Here is a 19,181-nt window from a genome sequence, read left to right as displayed (position 1 = left end):
GGAAAAGTTTTAGGAATAGTCAGTGGTTACTGCACATTATGAATGTAACTAATGCCGCTGAACTATACACTTAAAAATGGTTAAAACAGCATTTCGTTATATGCTTTTACCACAATAAAATAAAACAAAGACTTCTTTGCCCTCCTAGCCAAAAGGAATACAATATTCTTTATTACTTGGCTGAAGCAACTAGAAATTTTACAAGACATGTAAAATAGCTATGATATAACATAAATTTGAACTCACTAAGTTTTCTCTAGGTTGTAACTTTAGAGATCTTGGAATTTTAGGGGTAATTTCCACTGGAGTTATTCTGACTACTGCATGCATTTCTATATTTAGTCTCTTTCTCAGGTCATCTGGAATCTGAAATTTAAAAATAAATAAAAATATAAATATGTGCAAAACTTGATTTAAAATATCCCACAGCATGTTGTTATTAACTTCTACGAATTCAGGTAAATTAATTGAAGTTATCAGGATTCAGAGTAACCAGACAGATATTCAGGCACTGCCATATCACAAACATTTCAATTTTTTCCCTTCATTTCTTTCTTTTCACACCCTCTTCAGAATGCGATCCCTCGATTTTGATCTCTCAAGTGGAGCCTGCGTGAGTACTGGATGGCACCCGCATCCAGTACTGCCATTCCTCAGTGCCCACGGCTGCCTATCTTTAAAATGGACTGAGAAGTGTGGACCCCTTGCTCTCTTAATATGCTCTCTATGCCTTTACCTGGTACTTCTTCACCCTGTCTTCACCCCATGGTTTCAAGGAAAAAGATGGTATTCCCACCAAATGGCAGAACCATTAATAGAAAAGAGAAGTCCTATCGAGTTCGGGGTTAGACATTTTTATTCTGAAGATGGAGCAGGATCTCCAAAAACTAAGGAGTCTAGAACTAACGGAAAATAATGAGTTGATGGGCCAGAATGTTAGAAAATGACATAAGCCAGAGAGATTAAAAATTTCTAAGCTGCCAGCACAGAGCTCATAGGTGAAACCATCAATAATAGGAATCTACAAAGGAGAACCCCTTCCTTTCCTATTTTTCCTCCCTGTCCTAATAATTTCCTCCGTTTATCACCATGAAGCCTCACTTCACAACGGCTCAAATTAAGTTCAAATAAAACGGACTGGTGACCACATAAAGTGCGCAGGAGTATCTGAGGCCAGGCTGGGGCAGCGGAACACTTGCTGTGTTTCCCCCCCAGGCCCACGGTTACAGAGGCAGTGCAGCAGGCTACGCTGCTTCTGGGTACACTCCAATCCGGGGCCCACCTCACACTGCGGTCTCTCTCTATCCAGGCATTGCCCCCCCTCCCCCCTCCGCAGCGAGACCTTCCTCTGCTTTCAGGAACTGGGAAGCAAACCTCCTGCAGGTACTAAAGACGCCAGGCTTCGTAAGGCACCCACGCTAAGCACCAACTTGAGTAGGCCCGCCCGGCTGTGAATCCCAGCTGTACTTCTTATGAAACCTCAGACAAGTAAAATAACAAAAAAACAAAATAACTCAGGCAAGTAACCGTGAGCACCCTGGGCCTATTCCTAAGTTTATAGCTGTCCAAGTTTACTCAACCAGAAAACATGCAATCTTTACCCACACAAGGACTTTACCTTGCAATCAGGAATGTGTCCCTGCATGGACTTTAGATACTCTTTCTTAATATACTGACTTTCAAATTGTATATAAAATGTTATTCTAATTCATAATTTGGAGAATTTCAAGGATAATGAAATTACTTTCTCCCTAATAATCAATTTTATACTAACCCAGACTTTCCCAAGATGAAGAGCTTCTACAGTTTTGGTGTATTTTATGGCATTCTTCAATTCCTCAAGTCCATTCCAGATGACTTGTAGCACACAGGCCTTAGCTTCTTGACTGTAGCCTGAGGTGCCTGGTTCTTGATCTAGTGGTTCTGGCATTGACTTCTCTTTTTCAGGTGACAGGACATTTTGCTTTGTTTTACTTTGCTGTTGCTTTGGAGAAAGTAGCTTAATTAGCTTTCCATAGGTCACAGTAAAGCTGGGCACCACATCAAAATATTCCTGGTCCCATGGAAATATGTGAACAGCATAGTGTTTGTGAAACTCTGAAGTCGCCGTTACATTATGCACACTGGGAGGCTGCGATTTGCACACTCTGAAAATATTGTCTAGAGGAACAACTTTGGACTGCATGTTTTTGAATGCATTCATTTCAGTTAAACCCCAGGACATCTCCAGTTTCTTCTCAGACCCAAAAGAAAAAATGCTTCCTATCAGAGTCCATAAGCTTGGCATGGATGGTGAGTCAGCTGTAACCTCTGAATCTGTCTCATTAGACCCAGTAACTGTCAATCCTTTTTGGTCTTCTCCAAAATTATTAAATTTCCCATGTGCATCATCTGCTTTGGAAAATGTATTCTCCTTGGCTTGGCGGGTCTTTGGCAGAATAAGGAGTTTAGTGTCAGTTTCCAGCCTTCCATAGGCAGCAGTTGGCATTAGTGCAACTGGGTGGAAAACAAAGTTCATTAGTACATGCTCACCTCTGCTGTGGATTCAAGGCCATGGTGTAAAACACAATGGAAAATATAACAGCACCTACCAATTTGGATAAATATGTAAGTTTGTTGATCAACCCAAACAGGAAAAATGGCTTTTGGAAAAACTATTCGAATTTGATCCAGAAGATGCTGTTCAAGGGAAGCGGCATGCAGCTCCTATAACCAACAAACAAAAAGATCTATTCACTTTACCTTTTGTCATTTCGTGTCTGGTAAGGAAATCACAATTCATTCTTATAACTTGAACCAACTCAGAATATAGAATTTAGCTCAGACAAGAGAAATCTAAAGACACTGATATTTTGGTTCCCAGTTATGGGATGAGGAAGTCACAGGGATAAAAGGTACAGCATAGGAAATGTAGTCAAAGGTATTGTGAGTGTTGTCTGGTGACAGTTGGCAGCTACACTTGTGGTGAGCACAGCATAAGGTATGGAGACAATTGAGTCACTATATTGTACAACCTGAAACTAATGTTACATTGTATATCAGCTATACTTCAACATAAACAACTGCACAGTAATAGTTTAACCTTAAATTGGGCTAGTTCTCATTGTGTTTTCTTTACCAGTATCTCCCAGTCATCTGCTGAGAGGGGTTCCACCTCAACCTGTTGACAGGATACCACATGGGAGCACAGCTTAAGAAACACCTAGAAAAAATAGAAAATATAAAACTACTTTTAAAATACTTTTTTGTATCCCTAGGAAATAAGTTCTCTCTTTAGGTAAGCAGTTAAGTGTGAACAAGAAAGTATGTGTGCCTGCATGCATCGTGTAGATCTTCGTCGGACAAATATTAAGCACTTATTCTTAGCTAGGCCTTGATATACTCAATATTTTAGAAAAAACCGTCTCACAACTAATTATAGAAAGAGGGAAAATATCCTAGCACAACATGTTTTTTAAAAAATAAAGATAAGGGGGATCCCTGGGTGGCTCAGCGGTTTAGCACCGCCTTCAGCACAGGGCATGATCCTGGAGTCCCAGGATCGAGTCCCACGTTGGGCTCCCAGCATGGAGTCTGCCTCTCTCTCTCTGTGTGTGTCTCTCATGAATAAATAAATTAAAAATCTTAAAAAAAAAAAATAAAGATAAGGAGTACCTGGGTGGCTCAGTCAGTTAAGTGCCCAACTCTTGATCTCAGTTCAGGTCTTTTAATTTTTATTTTTTTAAGATTTTATTTATTCATGAGAGATACAGAGAGAGGGGCAGACATAGGTAGAGAGAGAAGTAGGCTCCTTGCAGGGAGCTCAATGCAGGACTCGATCCTGAACCTCAGGATCAAACCCTGATGCTCAACCAGTGAGCCACCCAGGCATCCTGTCAGTTCAGGTCTTGATCTCAGGGTCGTGAGTTTGGCTTGAATGGGGCTCCCTGCTGGGTGTGGAGACTCCTTTAAATAATAAATAAATAAATAAATAAATAAATAAATAAATAAATAAATAAAACCATTAACAAAAGAAATGTAGTTTAAACATGTTAGAAGAAACAAGGTCATCAAATCATGGCTTGGATCTAGTATATACACACTCTACTATTTCTAGAGGTTTTACTACTGTTAGTTTTATAACAAACCTCAAGCCATGGTGCTTCTAGAAAAGAAAAAAAATGCAGAGACAGAGATCAGAGCCAGTTATTTAGGAGTATAAACACTCACAACTGAAAGTAAGGTAAAACAGATGTGCCCTCACTCCAGCCTGTCGATGTATGTGAAATTCTAGTGTGTGTCAGAAGCTGGAATCTACCACCTTACTTTCTTCTGCTTTTCTTTTGGCATTTCTGGGGATTGAGGATTAAAACCCATAGCTACTGAGTATTAAATGCTCCGTGAACTAGCCCTTCCCTCTCTGCTTTTGCGGACTGGAGCAGAATTTCCCCAAATGCCTCACCCTCAGTGAATCTCCCCTCGGCATCTCCCATGTGCCCCACGTGGGGAGCACAAAGCAGCTCCAGCCCACCAAGCAGCTCTAGCCCCAGGTGAGCTGGACCACTCTGTTCCTGGTCTTTGGGAAATAGTACCTTCGTGGTATTACTACAATGTACAGAGGATCTGCAGACACTCAGGTAAAAGTTCTCTCTGAAGCAAACAGGCATTAAAAACACACAAGACTATTCAGAGGCTGATGACGACAGCAAGGTCGGCAACAGGAAGAGGGTGTTTCCCATGAGGAAACAGAGACAACAGAGCTTTAACTAGCTATGCAATCCTGGGCGAAATGTTGTGTGTCCCCAGGTTTGGACAGCAAGGCACAAAAGTTAGTGATGTCCAGGGTCGCTGTGGGACTGAAGTTTTAAGATTCTACCAGAGAGGGATCCCTGGGTGGCTCAGTGGTTGAGCATCTGCCTGCGGCTCAGGGCATGATCCCAGAGTCCCGGGATTGAGTCCCACGTCGGGCTCCCTACGGGGAACCTGCTTCTCCCTCTGCCTGTGTCTCTGCCTCTCTCTCTCTGTGTCTCTCAGGAATAAATAAAATCTTCAAAAAAATAATAAATAAATAAATAATAAAGATTCTACCAGAGATTTAGGGTAAGCAAAGGACTAATACTAGGCGTACGGATGTCTCATTAGTGGCCTATACTCATTATCAAAAACATGCATGAATAAAATTAGTCTGTGTTCAAAACAGTTAAAAAGATGAGGCACTTTTTGCATACTGTTGTGGGAAACTGGTAATAGAACGCATCTATCAAAATTTTAAATGCAGAGTCCCCTAGACTCTGCAATTCAATTTGTATTATTTCATTCCATGTATATGTAGAGATGTTCAATCCGTATTGTTTGTGATACATGGAAATGTGTCTCTGATATATCTTGTGGAGAAAAATGGCAGAAAATGTGTATGATCCCATTCTTTAAATCCTAAAAGTATACTGAGATCCCAACATACAAGACACGCTCGTTCTGAGGCTGGGGTTAGAGAAAGAGAAAAACATCTTTTTACTTTCAATTGTAAAATATTTGTAATAAATATGTATTACTTTTGTAATTAAAAATATTTAGAAGGGAATAAATTGGTAAATATAATAAAATGAAAACATAAATCTAAGTCCTTGGGGACACATGGGTGGCTCAGTTGGTTAAATGTCTGACTTCAGCTCTTGTGATCCCAGGTCCTGGGATCAAGCCCTGCATTGGGCTCTCTGCTCTGCAAGGGGCCTGCTTCTCCCTCTCCCTCTGCCTGCTGCTCCCCCTGCCTGTTCTCTGTCAAATGAATAAATTTTAAAAATATTAAAAAATAATAAAGTATAAGTCTTCTAGCTTTGGGGATTTACAATCTAAGCATATTAAATTGATAGGCAAGACTAAAATAGAAAAATATTAACTCCTTTGTTGGATAGTTTTGTTTTTTTTTTTTAATTTTTATTTATTTATGATAGTCACACAGAGAGAGAGAGAGGCAGAGACATAGGCAGAGGGAGAAGCAGGCTCCATGCACCAGGAGCCCAACGTGGGATTCGATCCCAGGTCTCCAGGATCGCGCCCTGGGCCAAAGGCAGGCGCTAAACCGCTGCGCCACCCAGGGTTCCCTGGATAGTTTTTTAAAAATCAAGTATGACCTTGGAAGACTAGAAGGTTTTGCAGAAACAAATGAAGTTCAATAACAGTAAGTAAAACTCAATAATTCATAAAGCAAAAATAATCGCATACAAACAGAATTAGGGAACCTGGAAAGTAAGTAAAATAGAACACAAAGTCAAATAGGGAGCAGACTACAAGATAATAACTGAACAATAGCATATAGTTAACTTGAATATCCTGGACTGGTTATAGCAGCACAAAGTTAGGTGTCCTTTCATCTCCCTAAAAAAATTAATCTGAACTTTTTCTTTCCATTGCTGTGTTGTGTGACATTAGGAGAAAGTCACAGTCATCACATTTTGTACTCACCTGGTCCCCATTTGAGAGTCCAAGTTTCTGACCAACGTGTCTATTAATTTCAGCCACATTTTCGCCTTGATCACTAAAATGCCTGCCTTCCACCCAGCTCAGGAATGCAGGTTGGTGACCCCAGGCTACTTCTATAGCTTGATTCTATTTATTCAAGAAATAAGAAAGGAGGAGGGGAGAAGAAATTAGAAAGGAGGGATGAGAGTTTTTATCTTTTATGTGAATCCAGTAACGCATATAAACTATTACTGCAACACACACATACAAAGAGAGTTCTATGGACAGGTGATAGCTCTCTGTTGTGCACATTAGAGCATTTAAAAAGCTATAATCATTTTCAATACCCAAAGCTGGTGATGCTGTGGGTGGAATCCGTGTCCTTGTATTCTTATGATGGCATTACAAATTCATTCAACCATTCCAAAATTCAAAATGGCAATAGGTAGCCAAAGAATTTACTTACACTTTGAGCTATATATATGTGTGTATATATACATACATATATATATATATTTGAGTATTCTGAATTAATGATTCAAAGAAGAAAACTGCACCAGAACATACCTCTGCAGTATTTTCTATAACAGTGAAAACAAAGGTCTATTAATGGGGAAATTATTAAATAAGCTACAAATTTACTATTTCAGTAAAGCTATTTATCATTTAGAAATATACCATGATTAAAAATGTAACAGTATTTATTAGAGAATGTACACGGTAAAGCACAAAAATTATAAAAGCATAAAACAATTCCTGTTCCCAGAGTACTTACTGTTAATAGTTTATGTACACTTCCAGAAATTTTATATTAGACAGCTTCTTAAATAATTTTGAAAGTTTTACAACTATGGAATTAGAATACAAAAATCAAAATATAAAATGTATTCTCATTAAGATCAATTATATAAAATATGTTAAGTTTGTGGCTAAGGACTAAAAAAACAAGATTTTCTATGATCAAAGAGTTACTAACTCATTATTGAAACCTTAAAAAATATGTAAACTTGGAAAGAAAAGAGGAATTACTGATATTTCCTCCACAATAAGTACATGAACAATCTTGTCTATTTCTAGCCAATCCTGTTTTTGAGGCAAATTCTTTACATAGTTGTATTATAGTCATGATTTAATATTTTTCCAATTAATATTGTCTCATAAGCATTCACACACATATATCATTTTTTTCAATAAAAAGTAAGGACACTTCATTAATAGCCATCAAAACTTACCATCTCAGGAAGTTTTTGTATTAAAATCATTTATATCAAAATAAATTTGTCAAATTATTAAATATTAAATTCACTCATTTGCATCAAATTTTACTATCTCAAACTAGTTATAGGCCACTTACTGTTTCTTTAAATAGGAAAAAAAATCTCAAAATATGTTTGAGCAACTTCTGAGGCAATATAATGTACTTTAAATTAGACCTGTTAATTAAAATGTTAAAACTTCGTATTGAAGAAACTCATCATGTATCACTTAGGTGTGTAATTTTTCTCACAATTCACAGGGTAGTCCAACTGCTCAAACTGACAAAACCTTTCCCCCAAGCAAAGTGTGATCAAGTATACAGAGCCCAGGATTTGGAGTCAAATTCCAAATTACTATGTCAGCTGTGTGCGAACTGAGGTTATAAGGGTGAAGGTGACCAACCCACCAGGTGTTTTCCACAGTTTCATCAGAGTCAGTGGCATATAATCCAGATCATCTATTTCATAAGAAGAAACTTTCAAAACTAGAGATGTTAAATAGGGAAATACAAAATGCGTCCTGAAGTATCAAAGAGGAGAACTCTACCAACTCACTGGAAAAAGGAAAATCAACTTTATTAAACAGGAAAAATACCTTAATTTTTCATTTGGTCAAAATGTCGTAACCAGCTCTACAGTCAGTCGTAATATATGTTTAGTTGGAGTTAGTACACTTTGCAGAGTATTGTGAGTCCACATTCATGTAAACTTTTTCCACCTGAACCACAGAACCTCGGGTAAAGAGAAGCAGCCAATAGACTGGAGAGAACGGTGCTCCTTTCCCAGGAGGCCAATCAACAAATGACTGACCACCTGCTTTTGCCCATACCTGCAGTATCTGTATCACCTGGAGGGCACTTTCCAGTGAAATCACAGGCTTTCAGGCCCTTAGACCAGCCAGATCCAAGGCCTGGGTTCTCCCTTGCTAACACAAAAGAAATGCTAAGTTTGTACCCAGCCATTTCTGGATGGAGATTTAGATTTGTCTGCATTCAGTGTGGCTGTGAACCCTCTCCCCATTTCAGCAATCACAGGAAGCACGGAGCCCAGCATACAGACAAAATAACGGAGTTAGAGCAATGGTTCTCAACTGGCGGTGATTTTTGTTCCCAGGAGACATCTGGCAACATGTGGAAACTTTTATTTTTTGGCTGTCACTACTGGAGGAGGTGTACTACTGGCATCTAGTGGAAAGAGGTCAAAGATATTGTTAAATATCTTAAAATACTCACAGTCTCCCACAACAAAAAATTACCCAGCCTCAAGTGCCAAGATTAAAAAATCCTGGGTTAAAGCATCTACTGCGTATCCAGCCCCAAAATAAGTACTTGGATAAGCAAAAGATGATACTTGAAACATAGAGTACAAGAGGGATGTGTCACATAAACAGTGAAGTTTTGAAAAGGAGACAAATGTGATCAACTGAGAATTTGAAAGCCAGATGGAGGAGGTATAAGATTATGTTCAGCTTCTGAAGGCATAAAATGAAGAAAAGCGTTTTGGGGAGAAAGAATAGCATGAGTAAGAGTACAGAAGTAGGGAGGAGCTGGGTTATGAAAGAAACAGTGAGAAGGCCAGTCTGGATGCTGCAGAGTGAGAGACAAGAGGACAAATTAACTAGAAATGGTACCCTCCCTAGGACTGCTAGTTTCCTAACATGTGAAAGTACAGAAATGACCTAGAAACCCCAGGTCCCTATCACCATTAACATTCTATGATTCTATAACAGCGAGTCTCAGTTCCTTTGCATCCACTAGCCCAAAGGTATTTTTATAATTACAGATGCCTGAAGCTCACTCACCAAGATTCTGATTCAACAGGTCTGAGAAAGGACCAGAACATTCCCATTTTTAAAAGCTTCAAGGTAAGCCTGACACAGGCCAGAAAACCACTCTTCTGACCCTCTTCCCCTTTACAGCATTACAGTATTATGTACTCCACACTTCAGCCCAGATAAAATAATTCAACACATTAGCTCCCAATTCATGACTTCCTGCTTTAATAATTCACCTATGCCTTCTAGTCCAATAATTCTAGGGGGGGGGGGGGGAATAATCTAGAAAAAAACAGTTCCAGAGAAGTAAGATGGAAAGGTCGGGTACTTAAAACTATTGGAAACTCTTAAATATCCCCCTCATGATGAGCCAGTTGTGGGTACCATGCATTCAGGATTTCTGAGGATTTCAAAGATCCCATCCCTTTGCCTGCATAAACACAGACTCACAGACTACAGGTCTCTATCTCTAGCTATGAAAATGCGGATGCTGTATTTCTGCCAGTAATTAATAAAAAAAGGACGACTGACGGCAGAGGCTCAAGTAATCCTACCTATGTACCTCCAGGTATGCAGAGTTCTACTGCACATCCCCGGCACACCCCGGACTGGGGGGAGCCTCTGGTTAGTGACCTACTCCGCATGGGGGCCGCAGTGCTCCGCTGTTAATCTACAGGGGCTCTGCAAACCCAACCCGCCCCTCCTTCTGGAGTCCAGGACGGCAGTCGTGCAGGGATCTGGAAATCACTGCCAAGAAAAACATTTTTCAAGATAAAAATAAAAATTAGCGACTTCCCAGGAGCTTTTCCAAACCGGAGTGAGGAATATTTCTGAATGCAGACGTAGACTTAGGATGTTTGTAAGCCCAGTCTCATGGAGTGAAAACACCTGGAACAGGGCAAGTTAAAGGCCCAGGGCTGCACGACCTGCCCCCGGCGGCCGTGCCCTCGAGGGGCCCTCAGTCCGGCCTCTGAACCGCTCGGCGGCGACGGCGGAAAGGCAGCCCTCGCCACGCCGCTCGGGGCGGGGGGCCTGAGGGTCGCCGCGTGCCTCCAAGGCCTCAGCCCCGTCCGCCCCCAGGCTGCTCCCAGGTGTCCCGAGTCTGGGCGGGGAGCCCCGTCCGCGGGCGGCGCGGTACCTGCAGCAGGTGCAGCTGGGCCACGAGGCGCCGCGGCAAGCGGAGGAAGCAGTCGCGAGCGTTGGTGAAGACGACAGTCGCCGCCACCCCACCCCCGTCTGCACCCGCCAGGCGGTCGCCGCCCCACATCGTCCGGCGCCGAAGACGCCCCCGCCGCGGCAGCCCGCTCCAGCCGCCGCCCGCCGCGGGGCAGGCCGAGGCCGTCGGAGCCGGAGAAGATCGATCGGCCCCGCCCCCTCGCCGCGCGCCCGTCCGAGGAGGGAGGGGCAAGCAAGCTTCCCCCGCAGTCCCGGGCCTCTCCGCCGCGCCGCCGGAGGGCGGCACCTCGCTCACCCAAGTCTCACTCGCCGGAAACGATGCGGGCCGCCGTCGGCTCTCCAGCCAATCCAGGCACGCCGTGGCCCATTCCCCTCCGTCATTGGGTGGGCGGGAGGGCGGCCCGGCGGATGTTGTCGTTTTGGCCGGAGCCAAGTAGGCAAGATGGCGTCGAGCGGCGGGGAGCTCGGGGGCGTATTCGATCACCACGTCCAGAGGGCCGTGTGCGACGCGCGGGCCAAGTATCGGGAGGGGCGGCGGCCTCGCGCTGTCAAGGTAAAGTGACTTGGGTTTTCACTCGCTATCCTCGATAGCGTTATCATGCCCGGCTTGATAGATGAAGGCTTGAGGGGCTGCGGGCCTGCCCACCAGGCGTCGGCGGTGGGACGAGAGGCCGGCGCTCAGTTACCAGACGTTCTCACGAACTCCTCGGCTACCTGCTAGAACGTCAGCTCCGCAGGGACGGGGCTCCGCTTTAGTCTTTGTATCTTCCGTGCTTACGTGGTAAGCGCTCAGTGAATCGTTCTCGCTCTCTCTCCAGTTAACTTCTCCTGAGCCAACTTCCGGAAAATATGTCCATTGAAGATACTCTGTGTTTTAATTAGAGGCCCTGACACGGAGGGGTGAATTTATTCTTTATTTTTTCTGCAGACCGGCTGAACAGAATGTTTCTTCTTTTCAGGGCTTTAAGTTTTTTGTTTTTTTTTTTTTAATTCTAGTATAGTTAACCTACAGCGTTATATTAGTTTCAGGTGTACTATATGATAATTCAGCACCTCTGTACGTTATTTAGTGCTCATCATTGTAAATGTACTCTTTAATCCCCAGAGCTTTTTCTTCTTCTTTTTTTTTAAATAGAAGATGTGTCTTAGGCTTATTTGGAAAATACATTTTTTAATTTAAATTCAGTTAGCCAACGTATAGTACACAGTGTCAGATGCAGATGTTCAATAGTTTATCAGTTAGGTACACCACCGAGTGCTCATAACATCATGTGCCCTCCTTAGTACCCATCACGGAATTACCCCATCCCCGCCCACCTCCTCTCCAGCAATCCTCAGTTTGTTTCCTAGAGTTAAGAGTCTCTCTTGGTGTTTCTCCCTCTCTGATGACTTCCCGTTCAGTTTTCCCTCCCTTAACTACGATCCTCTGCGCTCTTTCTTATATTCCATGTATTAGTGAACTGGAGAGTATTATGTTATTTGGTGAAATAAGTCAATCAGAGAAAGGCAGGTATCACATGGGTTCACTAATATGTGGAAAATACATTTTTATGTGTCTGCATTTCTTTTAGGTATATACAATCAATTTGGAATCTCGGTACTTGTTAATTCAAGGAGTTCCTGCGGTGGGAGCAATGAAGGAATTAGTTGAGCGATTTGCTCTATATGGTGCAATTGAACAGTATAACGCTTTAGATGAATACCCAGCAGAAGACTTTACGGAAGTTTATCTTATTAAATTTATGAATTTACAAAGTGCAAGGTAATGTGCAAGTTAAGCTTAAGTTTCATTTCCGCCATTCCCATTGCTAGCACATTGGTCCCAGTTGTCCCTCGTTCATACCTGAATTACTGAGTAACGCTGTATTATTTTAATCTTACTCCAGTCTTTTTTTTTTTTTCCTTTTTAAGATTTTACCCATTTATTCACGAGAGACACAGAGAGAGAGGTAGAGACACAGGCAGAGGGAGAAGCAGGCTCCCTGCAGGGAGCCGGACGTGGGACTTGATCCCAGGTCTCCAGGATCACGCCCTGGGCTGAAGGCAGGTGCTAAACCGCTGAGCCACCCAGGCTGCCCTATCTTAACTCCAGTCTTAAATGTCATTACCTTGCTTAACAATCTTCAGTCATATATTGTGGTAGATTACAAAATGGGTTTGGATAAGTTTTCGAACGTCACAGCTTACTAACATCGTGACTTTGGACAAGTCATTTAACCTCAACAAGCCTGTTTTTTCTAGTCTCTGAAATCTGTACAGTAAAAGGACCTACTTTGAGGGTTGTGTGAGGATGGTATGAAATAATCCACGTAAAGGGCTGAAACATAGTGCCTCCTGTTGAGAATGCAGTAAACATTAGCTATTGAAGTTCTTTTTTTTTTTTTTTCTTTAAACTTGCTGGGATTTTTTTTTTTTTAAAGATTTTATTTATTTATTCATGAGAGACACACAGAGAGAGAGAGAGGCAGAGACACAGGCAGAGGGAGAAGCAGGCTCCATGCAGGGAGCCCGACATGGGACTCAATCCTGGTCTCCAGCCGCTGAGCCACCTGGGCTGTCCGCTATTGAAGTTCTTAATGTTATGCACCTATGTGAATTGACTCAGTCTTTTCCTGCCTTCTGCATAAATTCTGTGCTTCAATAAGGGTGAAATGCCTCATCTAGTTTTATGTTTACCCCATTCTTGTCACTAATTTGCTCCAATATCCATCCTTTGGCTATTACCATTCATACTTCCTTTTTCTCTTTAAAAAAAAAAAAAAAAAAAAAAAAAAAGATTTTAATTACTGTATCCCCAACATGCTCAAACTTACAGCACCAAGATCAAGCATCACATGGTCTACCGACTTAGTCAGTCAGGTGCCCCACCATTCACATTGTCTTTCCGTACTCCAAATAGCACTTGCAGTCTGCCACAAAAGCACTTGATTTTTATAGGGTTATGTATTGTTCTCAGTTTGCTCCCTTATGTGATCTCACTTCCCCTAACCAACTTCCCCTCATAGTTAGGGAAGCATATTTTCTAGAGTTTTTGCATCTCCCACAGCACATAATATGGTAGGTTGTGGAGTTCAGCATCTCAATTTGAATCATAACTCCACAAACTAGTGTGAGCATGGCTAAATTATAAATCTCCTGAGGCCTCCTTAGGTCCTCATAGGGTTTTATGAAATCTTAATTCAGGTGAAGTACTTAGGGCACTGCCTGGTGTGTGATAAAATCTCAATAAGTATTTCTATCATTATCCCTAGACACACAAGTACTTAAATATTTATTGTAGTATAATGCTTAGCCAGTTACATATGTTTGATAAGTATTTGTTGAATATCATCATGTAACTATCTCATTGCTTATATATTCAATATTTACTCAATTATTGAAGATTTTACTATTACAATATTTTTATTTGTGAATCCATTGTGCTGAAAAGGCTAAATTGGGTATGAGCTGACTCTTAAGGGACATTTAACACAGAGAAATCTCTATTTCGTGACCACAGATTGTGTACCTCAAGTTAACTATTGGCTCCTAAGTTGGTTAAAGGGAGTCTGGTTATGTGTGGATGACTTAGCTCAAAATCTGTTAGTAGTATAGAGCGAGGGGATGAAAGGCTTGAAGAGTATGCACTAGATCAGTAGAGTTAATACCATACACAAGTAGAACATCTTAACTCCCAAACCATAGGATGTATGTACACCTAGCAAAACCTGGACTTTTAGATCAATGCATTGTATACTATTTCAGCTTTCATCCTAAGTAGGTCAAGATTAATAAAACATGCTATCACATATTTCTGTTTAGGACAGCCAAGAGAAAAATGGATGAACAGAGTTTCTTTGGTGGATTGCTTCATGTATGCTATGCTCCAGAATTTGAAACAGTTGAAGAAACTAGAAAAAAATTACAGGAGAGGAAGGCTTATATAGCAAGAACTACTAAAAATAAAGGTTTGTAAAGCCAGGTACTAAACATCTTTTGTGTGTCAGGCAGTCTGCAAGGTGTATCATCATAGAGCCTCCCAGTCTAGTGGGAAGAGAGATAAATAATCACAATATTCATTAACTATAAACTGCAGGATTCTGTGCAGCACTCTCAAGTAATCTGGGCTGGAAAGGGAAAGATGTTAGTTTGTGAAAAGAGTCCTACAGGATGAAAGAGATGGCTGAGTTTTGAAGGACAAGTAGACATTACTCAGAAGGGGAGATGGAAAGGTAAGCCAGGTAGCATGTTTAAAGAGCAGAGGAATAAGTAGACATCATGTGTATGAAGGAACTACAAGTAGTACAGGGCAACCACAACATGGGCTGCTCCTAGAAATAAGATTAGAAAAGAGGACAGGAACTGAATCATGAAGTGCCTCGTGTCTGTCCCATGCTGAGGAATTAAGGCTTGACATAAAGGCAGTGAGAAACAATTATGATTTGCAGACTAGTTACCTACTGCCAATCTAAAACTATTAAATGTGAAAAAGTCCCACTTTTGACCAGTAGCTGGCCAGAGACGCCATATGCCCCACTGAGTTTCACTAGACATAAATTCCAGGTGCCTGGAATAGGGTCTCATGGGATTTGGTACAAGGATTGTAGGAACAGAGCACTCAGAATTGGACTAAAATAATGTGTGTGGTCTGAAATCTGAATAGTCCTGGAGGCTCAGATGACCAGTTTTCCACCCTTTAGTTGAAAGACCAAGTCAGTATCCACACAGTTATTGAATATGAGGAGTTTATGACTGGGGAAGTGGCCTGTGGCAGAGGTGAAGAGAAGTAAGGAGGGAAGACTCTTGGAAGACTTATTTGAAAATTTGGCAAGAGAACTGTTGAGAGCCCATGGTCATTAGTAGACCCTGAACTTTAACCCATGGGATATGTGAATAGTTCTAGGAAAACTTTATGGTTGTGTGGCAAATAAAATTACAAAATATGGGTCCAGCATACTGCCTCTTTTAAAAATTAAACACAAACTAAGCAGCATGATACATTCATACAGTAGACTCCTCTGAAGCTGTGAAGAAAGAAGCATTCTATGTAATGACCAAGAAAAAATCTCTAAGATCTCTAAGATCTACAGTTAGGTGGAAAATGCAAAGGAACAAAGAAATGGATATTATGGAAAAAGAGGAGTTGGTGGGAGAAGGAAAAGTAAGACCTAGCTGGACAGATAAATAAGAAAGAATTGGGATTACTTATGGAGAAGTAGAAACGAGGAAGATGGGGAGCAAAGAAAGAATGACACTTGACACTAATATATTCTTTATCCTTTTTAGCTTTTAAATACAAGGTATTGCCTGCTTAAGAAATAAATTATTCAGGGTACCATTGTTAACATTTAAAGTAATGTTTGTTTTTAAAATTATAGTTTTCTGAATGATGAAAACAATAAAACATTTCTTTTTCCTCTTATCTCACCTTTTAAATTGTAATGTGAAGATCATTACATAACAAAGAAGAAACCGGTTACAGAGCTTAAAGACACAAAAGATTTCAGACAGAACTTCCATTCAGGGACATCTGGATTTCGTGCAGTCACTGTGAATACTTCTGCTGGCAACTCAGACCCTTGTCTTCCTTATTCTTGTGAATTGCCTTTATGTTATTTTTCCTCAAAATGTACATGTTCGTCAGGGGAACATATGGGTAAAGCATCCAACTTCTCTCAGGACAGTAGAAACCATGCTAAAACAATGGAGCATTGTATGCACAATGACTCTTTGCAGAAGATACAAATGAAACCTTTAAAAAATTCCTTGGCCTTCCCTGGTGCACAAAAGGCTATTACTTCTTCAGAGGCAGTTGAGAGATTTATGCCTAGGACAACACAACTGCAGGAGCGGAAAAGAAGAAGAGAAGATGATCGTAAAATTGAAACTTTTCTTGAAACAAGCACAAGTAGTAATGAGGTTATGATTGGGCCTCTGTTACCAGACATACCTAAAGTGGACATGCATGACGACTCATTGAATACCACAGCAAATTTAATTCGGAATAAACTTCAAGAGGTAAGATCATTTTTAAAAAACTATTTTAAGAGACCATCTGGTCATAGGACTAACAGCTAAATCGAGATTTGTGGCAGCTAAAGTATTGTCATTAATTTTTTTCATTTTCAGTTTTTTTTTATGTGTTTTTCTACAGTTCTGTTGAATTAACTGAATTTGACTTAACAGAAATGTATGTGCTTTGATGTCATTAATCCTTGCTTTAAACAATGTATTTCATATCATTCTAGCTCTAAACTATAAAAGCAGTGGTTTCAGTCAGTGAGGTTGGTCTGTGAGAATTGAGCCCAGGCCCTCCCTTTTTAAAGCTCCCTGGTTGGTTCTATTATGAGCCAAAGTACAGAACTGTTGTGTTGAAGGAAAATTACTACAACTTATTTCTTTAAAGTTATTTCAAAATTACATTAAATTAAAATGCTTTTTTCTTCTTTGATAAAGATAGCCATAGAAAAAGATGAGATTTCTAAAGACTAGCCACTACGGTCTGCATTTCAAAATGTCAGCTCCTTAAATAGAATACAGCTCGATTGTACTACTTAAGTAGTAATTTCTTTACATATTATTTATGTAATCATTTTACATTTTCCAAGCACCAATAAAAGAAAGCTAACATTTGAATTAGCTTTTGAAAGATACCTTTTTTATGGGGCAAACCTCGTAGAAATCAAGCTGAGGAAGAAAGACCATTCTCTTAAACTTTAATCTGAGGTTCAGAGAGTGCTTTTTGTGTAATTGTATGTATATTTTACAGAGTGATTAAGGGAGTCTGAGGTGGCTTAGTTTATGTGTATTTTTTTTTTACCTGAAAATTACTATCTCATTAAGGATGAGCTCCTATTTTATAATAACAAAAATCTATAAACGCAGTTTCCATGCTTAAGCCTCTTTTTAAAATTTTTAGTTTGTGCTGGCCCCCTTCCTTCAAATACAGCTGAGCTGAGGCATAGATAGAGATGCATAGCGCTCTCAGCCAGAGCAGACTGTATTTTCAAGAAAAAAAGTTGTTAGGTTCAATTCCTAAAAAGGAAACAGCAGAACAACAAAAATGAGAAATGCTTAAACACAACTTACTACAGATGCTAATAATAAAGGATTAATATAGAAGAGTACATATTTATTTTTCTCCCTTGAAATTTTTTTTCTTGTTAAATGGCTTTAGAAATTTTACTCCCATCAGTGTTTGGACAGAAAACTTTGCTCTGTAGGCTATACCCTGAAATTGGACTCACTCTGCCTCCAATGTGATGGCAAGATTTGAACTACTAGATGTAGATCCTACCTCTTCTATTAGTTTATTTATTCCTGTGCTATAAGGAATAAATGTTGGTGGTTCTCTTTTTTTAAACTAGGTAATTTCATCTGTGCCAAAACCTCCAGAAGACAAGCTGGAAGATGTGCATTCAAGTCGTCCATTAAAACAAAGAAGAAGAATATAGATTGCCAGCAGCAAATTATGTTTCCTGAGGGACTATTTATTATTTTTAGCCTGTCATTTTAATTCTTGAAGAGGTTGTACTGCAGGAATTTTCTAATGCATTCCTCTTTGTAATATCATTCAACCTACTTATTTAATAAAATTTCATCTTTTAAAATTAGTTTATCATGGACAAAATACATGCCAGCCAAATATATTCCTTAATAAAAGAAAACAACTTTTCCAGTGATTCTGGTTACATCTTACTAGCTAGAACTGGGCTCATGGCTGTTCCTAACTGGGGAGGTCTGGCATGGTAAATAAATGTTTAGGTTTTCTTTTTTCTTTTTTCTTTTTTCTTTTTTCTTTTTTTTTTAAGGTTTTCAACTTCTGTGGTTGAGGAAGCAAGAGAAAAGGGGGTTGTGAAAGGCTTATTCACAGGATTTGCCTTAAGATCTAAGCCTTGTTGGCTAACTTAAAAAGTAAAATTAGTTTATCATTACTTATAGGTGTTATTTTGATCATACTTAATATTACAGAAACTGTTCTTATTCTCACATTGCAGTAATTATAGGTAAATGAAGTGAAGCAAAGATAAAAACTTTAGAATGCAAGTAAAGATAGGCAGTCAGGATCTGCTTCTGATTTTAATACAAGTATTGAGTAATTCACATTCAAAAACTAGAAGTCAGGATGTGTCTGAATGCCAGGGCTTCAAAATCAATACAATTCTGTAAAGTAAAAAAAGGTAAACTATTAGAACAAACTATTAGAAAATGCTAACCACTACCCTTAGCATACCCACATTGTTTTTCCTGTCAGGGAACCACATAATTGGAATTTGGAATAATTATGTTCACTCTTTCCCATTTTTTTTTTTTTTTAAGTGATAAAAATAACTTGAGAGAGCCCATATCAAATGGTGGTCTGTTCTTTTTTCTCTATACCTTGCCTAATGAATTGATTTTGAATATACCAGTTAAGAAAGTTCATCAGTTATGACCTACTGATTGAAACTTGCTGGGATGGCTCCAAGTGGTAGATGGTATTAAAAGAAGTTTTAGGCAAGGGGTTTGGCCTTACTTCCTTGTAAGGTAATTAGAGATTTTTCTTTGCTGAATTCCCA

General features: G+C 40.0%; 2 protein-coding genes across 14 annotated transcripts in view; one reads left to right on the top strand and one right to left on the bottom strand.

The window, feature by feature from the left end:
- PEX1 (peroxisomal biogenesis factor 1) overlaps nucleotides 1-19,181 on the bottom strand; it is a 71,809-nt gene that overhangs the window by 31,214 nt on the left and 21,414 nt on the right. For 8 of the 9 annotated variants that reach the window (XR_012011054.1, XR_012011055.1, XM_072784186.1 and 5 more), the window contains 5 exons: nucleotides 6,442-6,585; nucleotides 3,119-3,202; nucleotides 2,592-2,706; nucleotides 1,775-2,496; nucleotides 247-366 (listed from right to left, as the gene is read on the bottom strand). Coding sequence is in view for 7 of the 9 variants with exons in the window: in XM_072784186.1 (XP_072640287.1) it covers nucleotides 247-366; nucleotides 1,775-2,496; nucleotides 2,592-2,706; nucleotides 3,119-3,202; nucleotides 6,442-6,585 (1,185 nt within the window). In the remaining 2 variants the exon portion in view is untranslated. Of the gene's footprint in view, nucleotides 1-246; nucleotides 367-1,774; nucleotides 2,497-2,591; nucleotides 2,707-3,118; nucleotides 3,203-6,441; nucleotides 6,586-10,606; nucleotides 10,823-19,181 lie in introns of those variants that run through there. The other variant, XM_072784191.1, reaches the window with a different exon arrangement.
- On the top strand, nucleotides 10,948-18,236 carry RBM48 (RNA binding motif protein 48). 5 transcript variants are annotated; one of them, XM_072784193.1, is made up of 5 exons: nucleotides 11,041-11,197; nucleotides 12,216-12,406; nucleotides 14,446-14,591; nucleotides 16,073-16,641; nucleotides 17,991-18,236. In XM_072784193.1, the coding sequence occupies exons 1-5, from the start codon at nucleotides 11,087-11,089 to the stop codon at nucleotides 18,075-18,077; spliced, it is 1,104 nt and encodes a 367-aa protein (XP_072640294.1). In that variant the 5' UTR covers nucleotides 11,041-11,086; the 3' UTR covers nucleotides 18,078-18,236. The 5 variants fall into 5 exon arrangements, with proteins under 5 accessions (XP_072640297.1, XP_072640294.1, XP_072640298.1 ...); XM_072784194.1 differs by having other exon boundaries at nucleotides 11,194-11,425; XM_072784195.1 differs by lacking the exon at nucleotides 11,041-11,197 and adding an exon at nucleotides 11,525-11,544.

Source organism: Canis lupus, chromosome 18, assembly GCF_048164855.1.
Source record: "Canis lupus baileyi chromosome 18, mCanLup2.hap1, whole genome shotgun sequence".
In the NCBI taxonomy this organism is placed as follows: Eukaryota; Metazoa; Chordata; class Mammalia; order Carnivora; family Canidae; genus Canis; species Canis lupus.
Note: the sequence above shows the minus strand (reverse complement) of the source record. Positions and strands in the feature narration are given on the sequence as shown.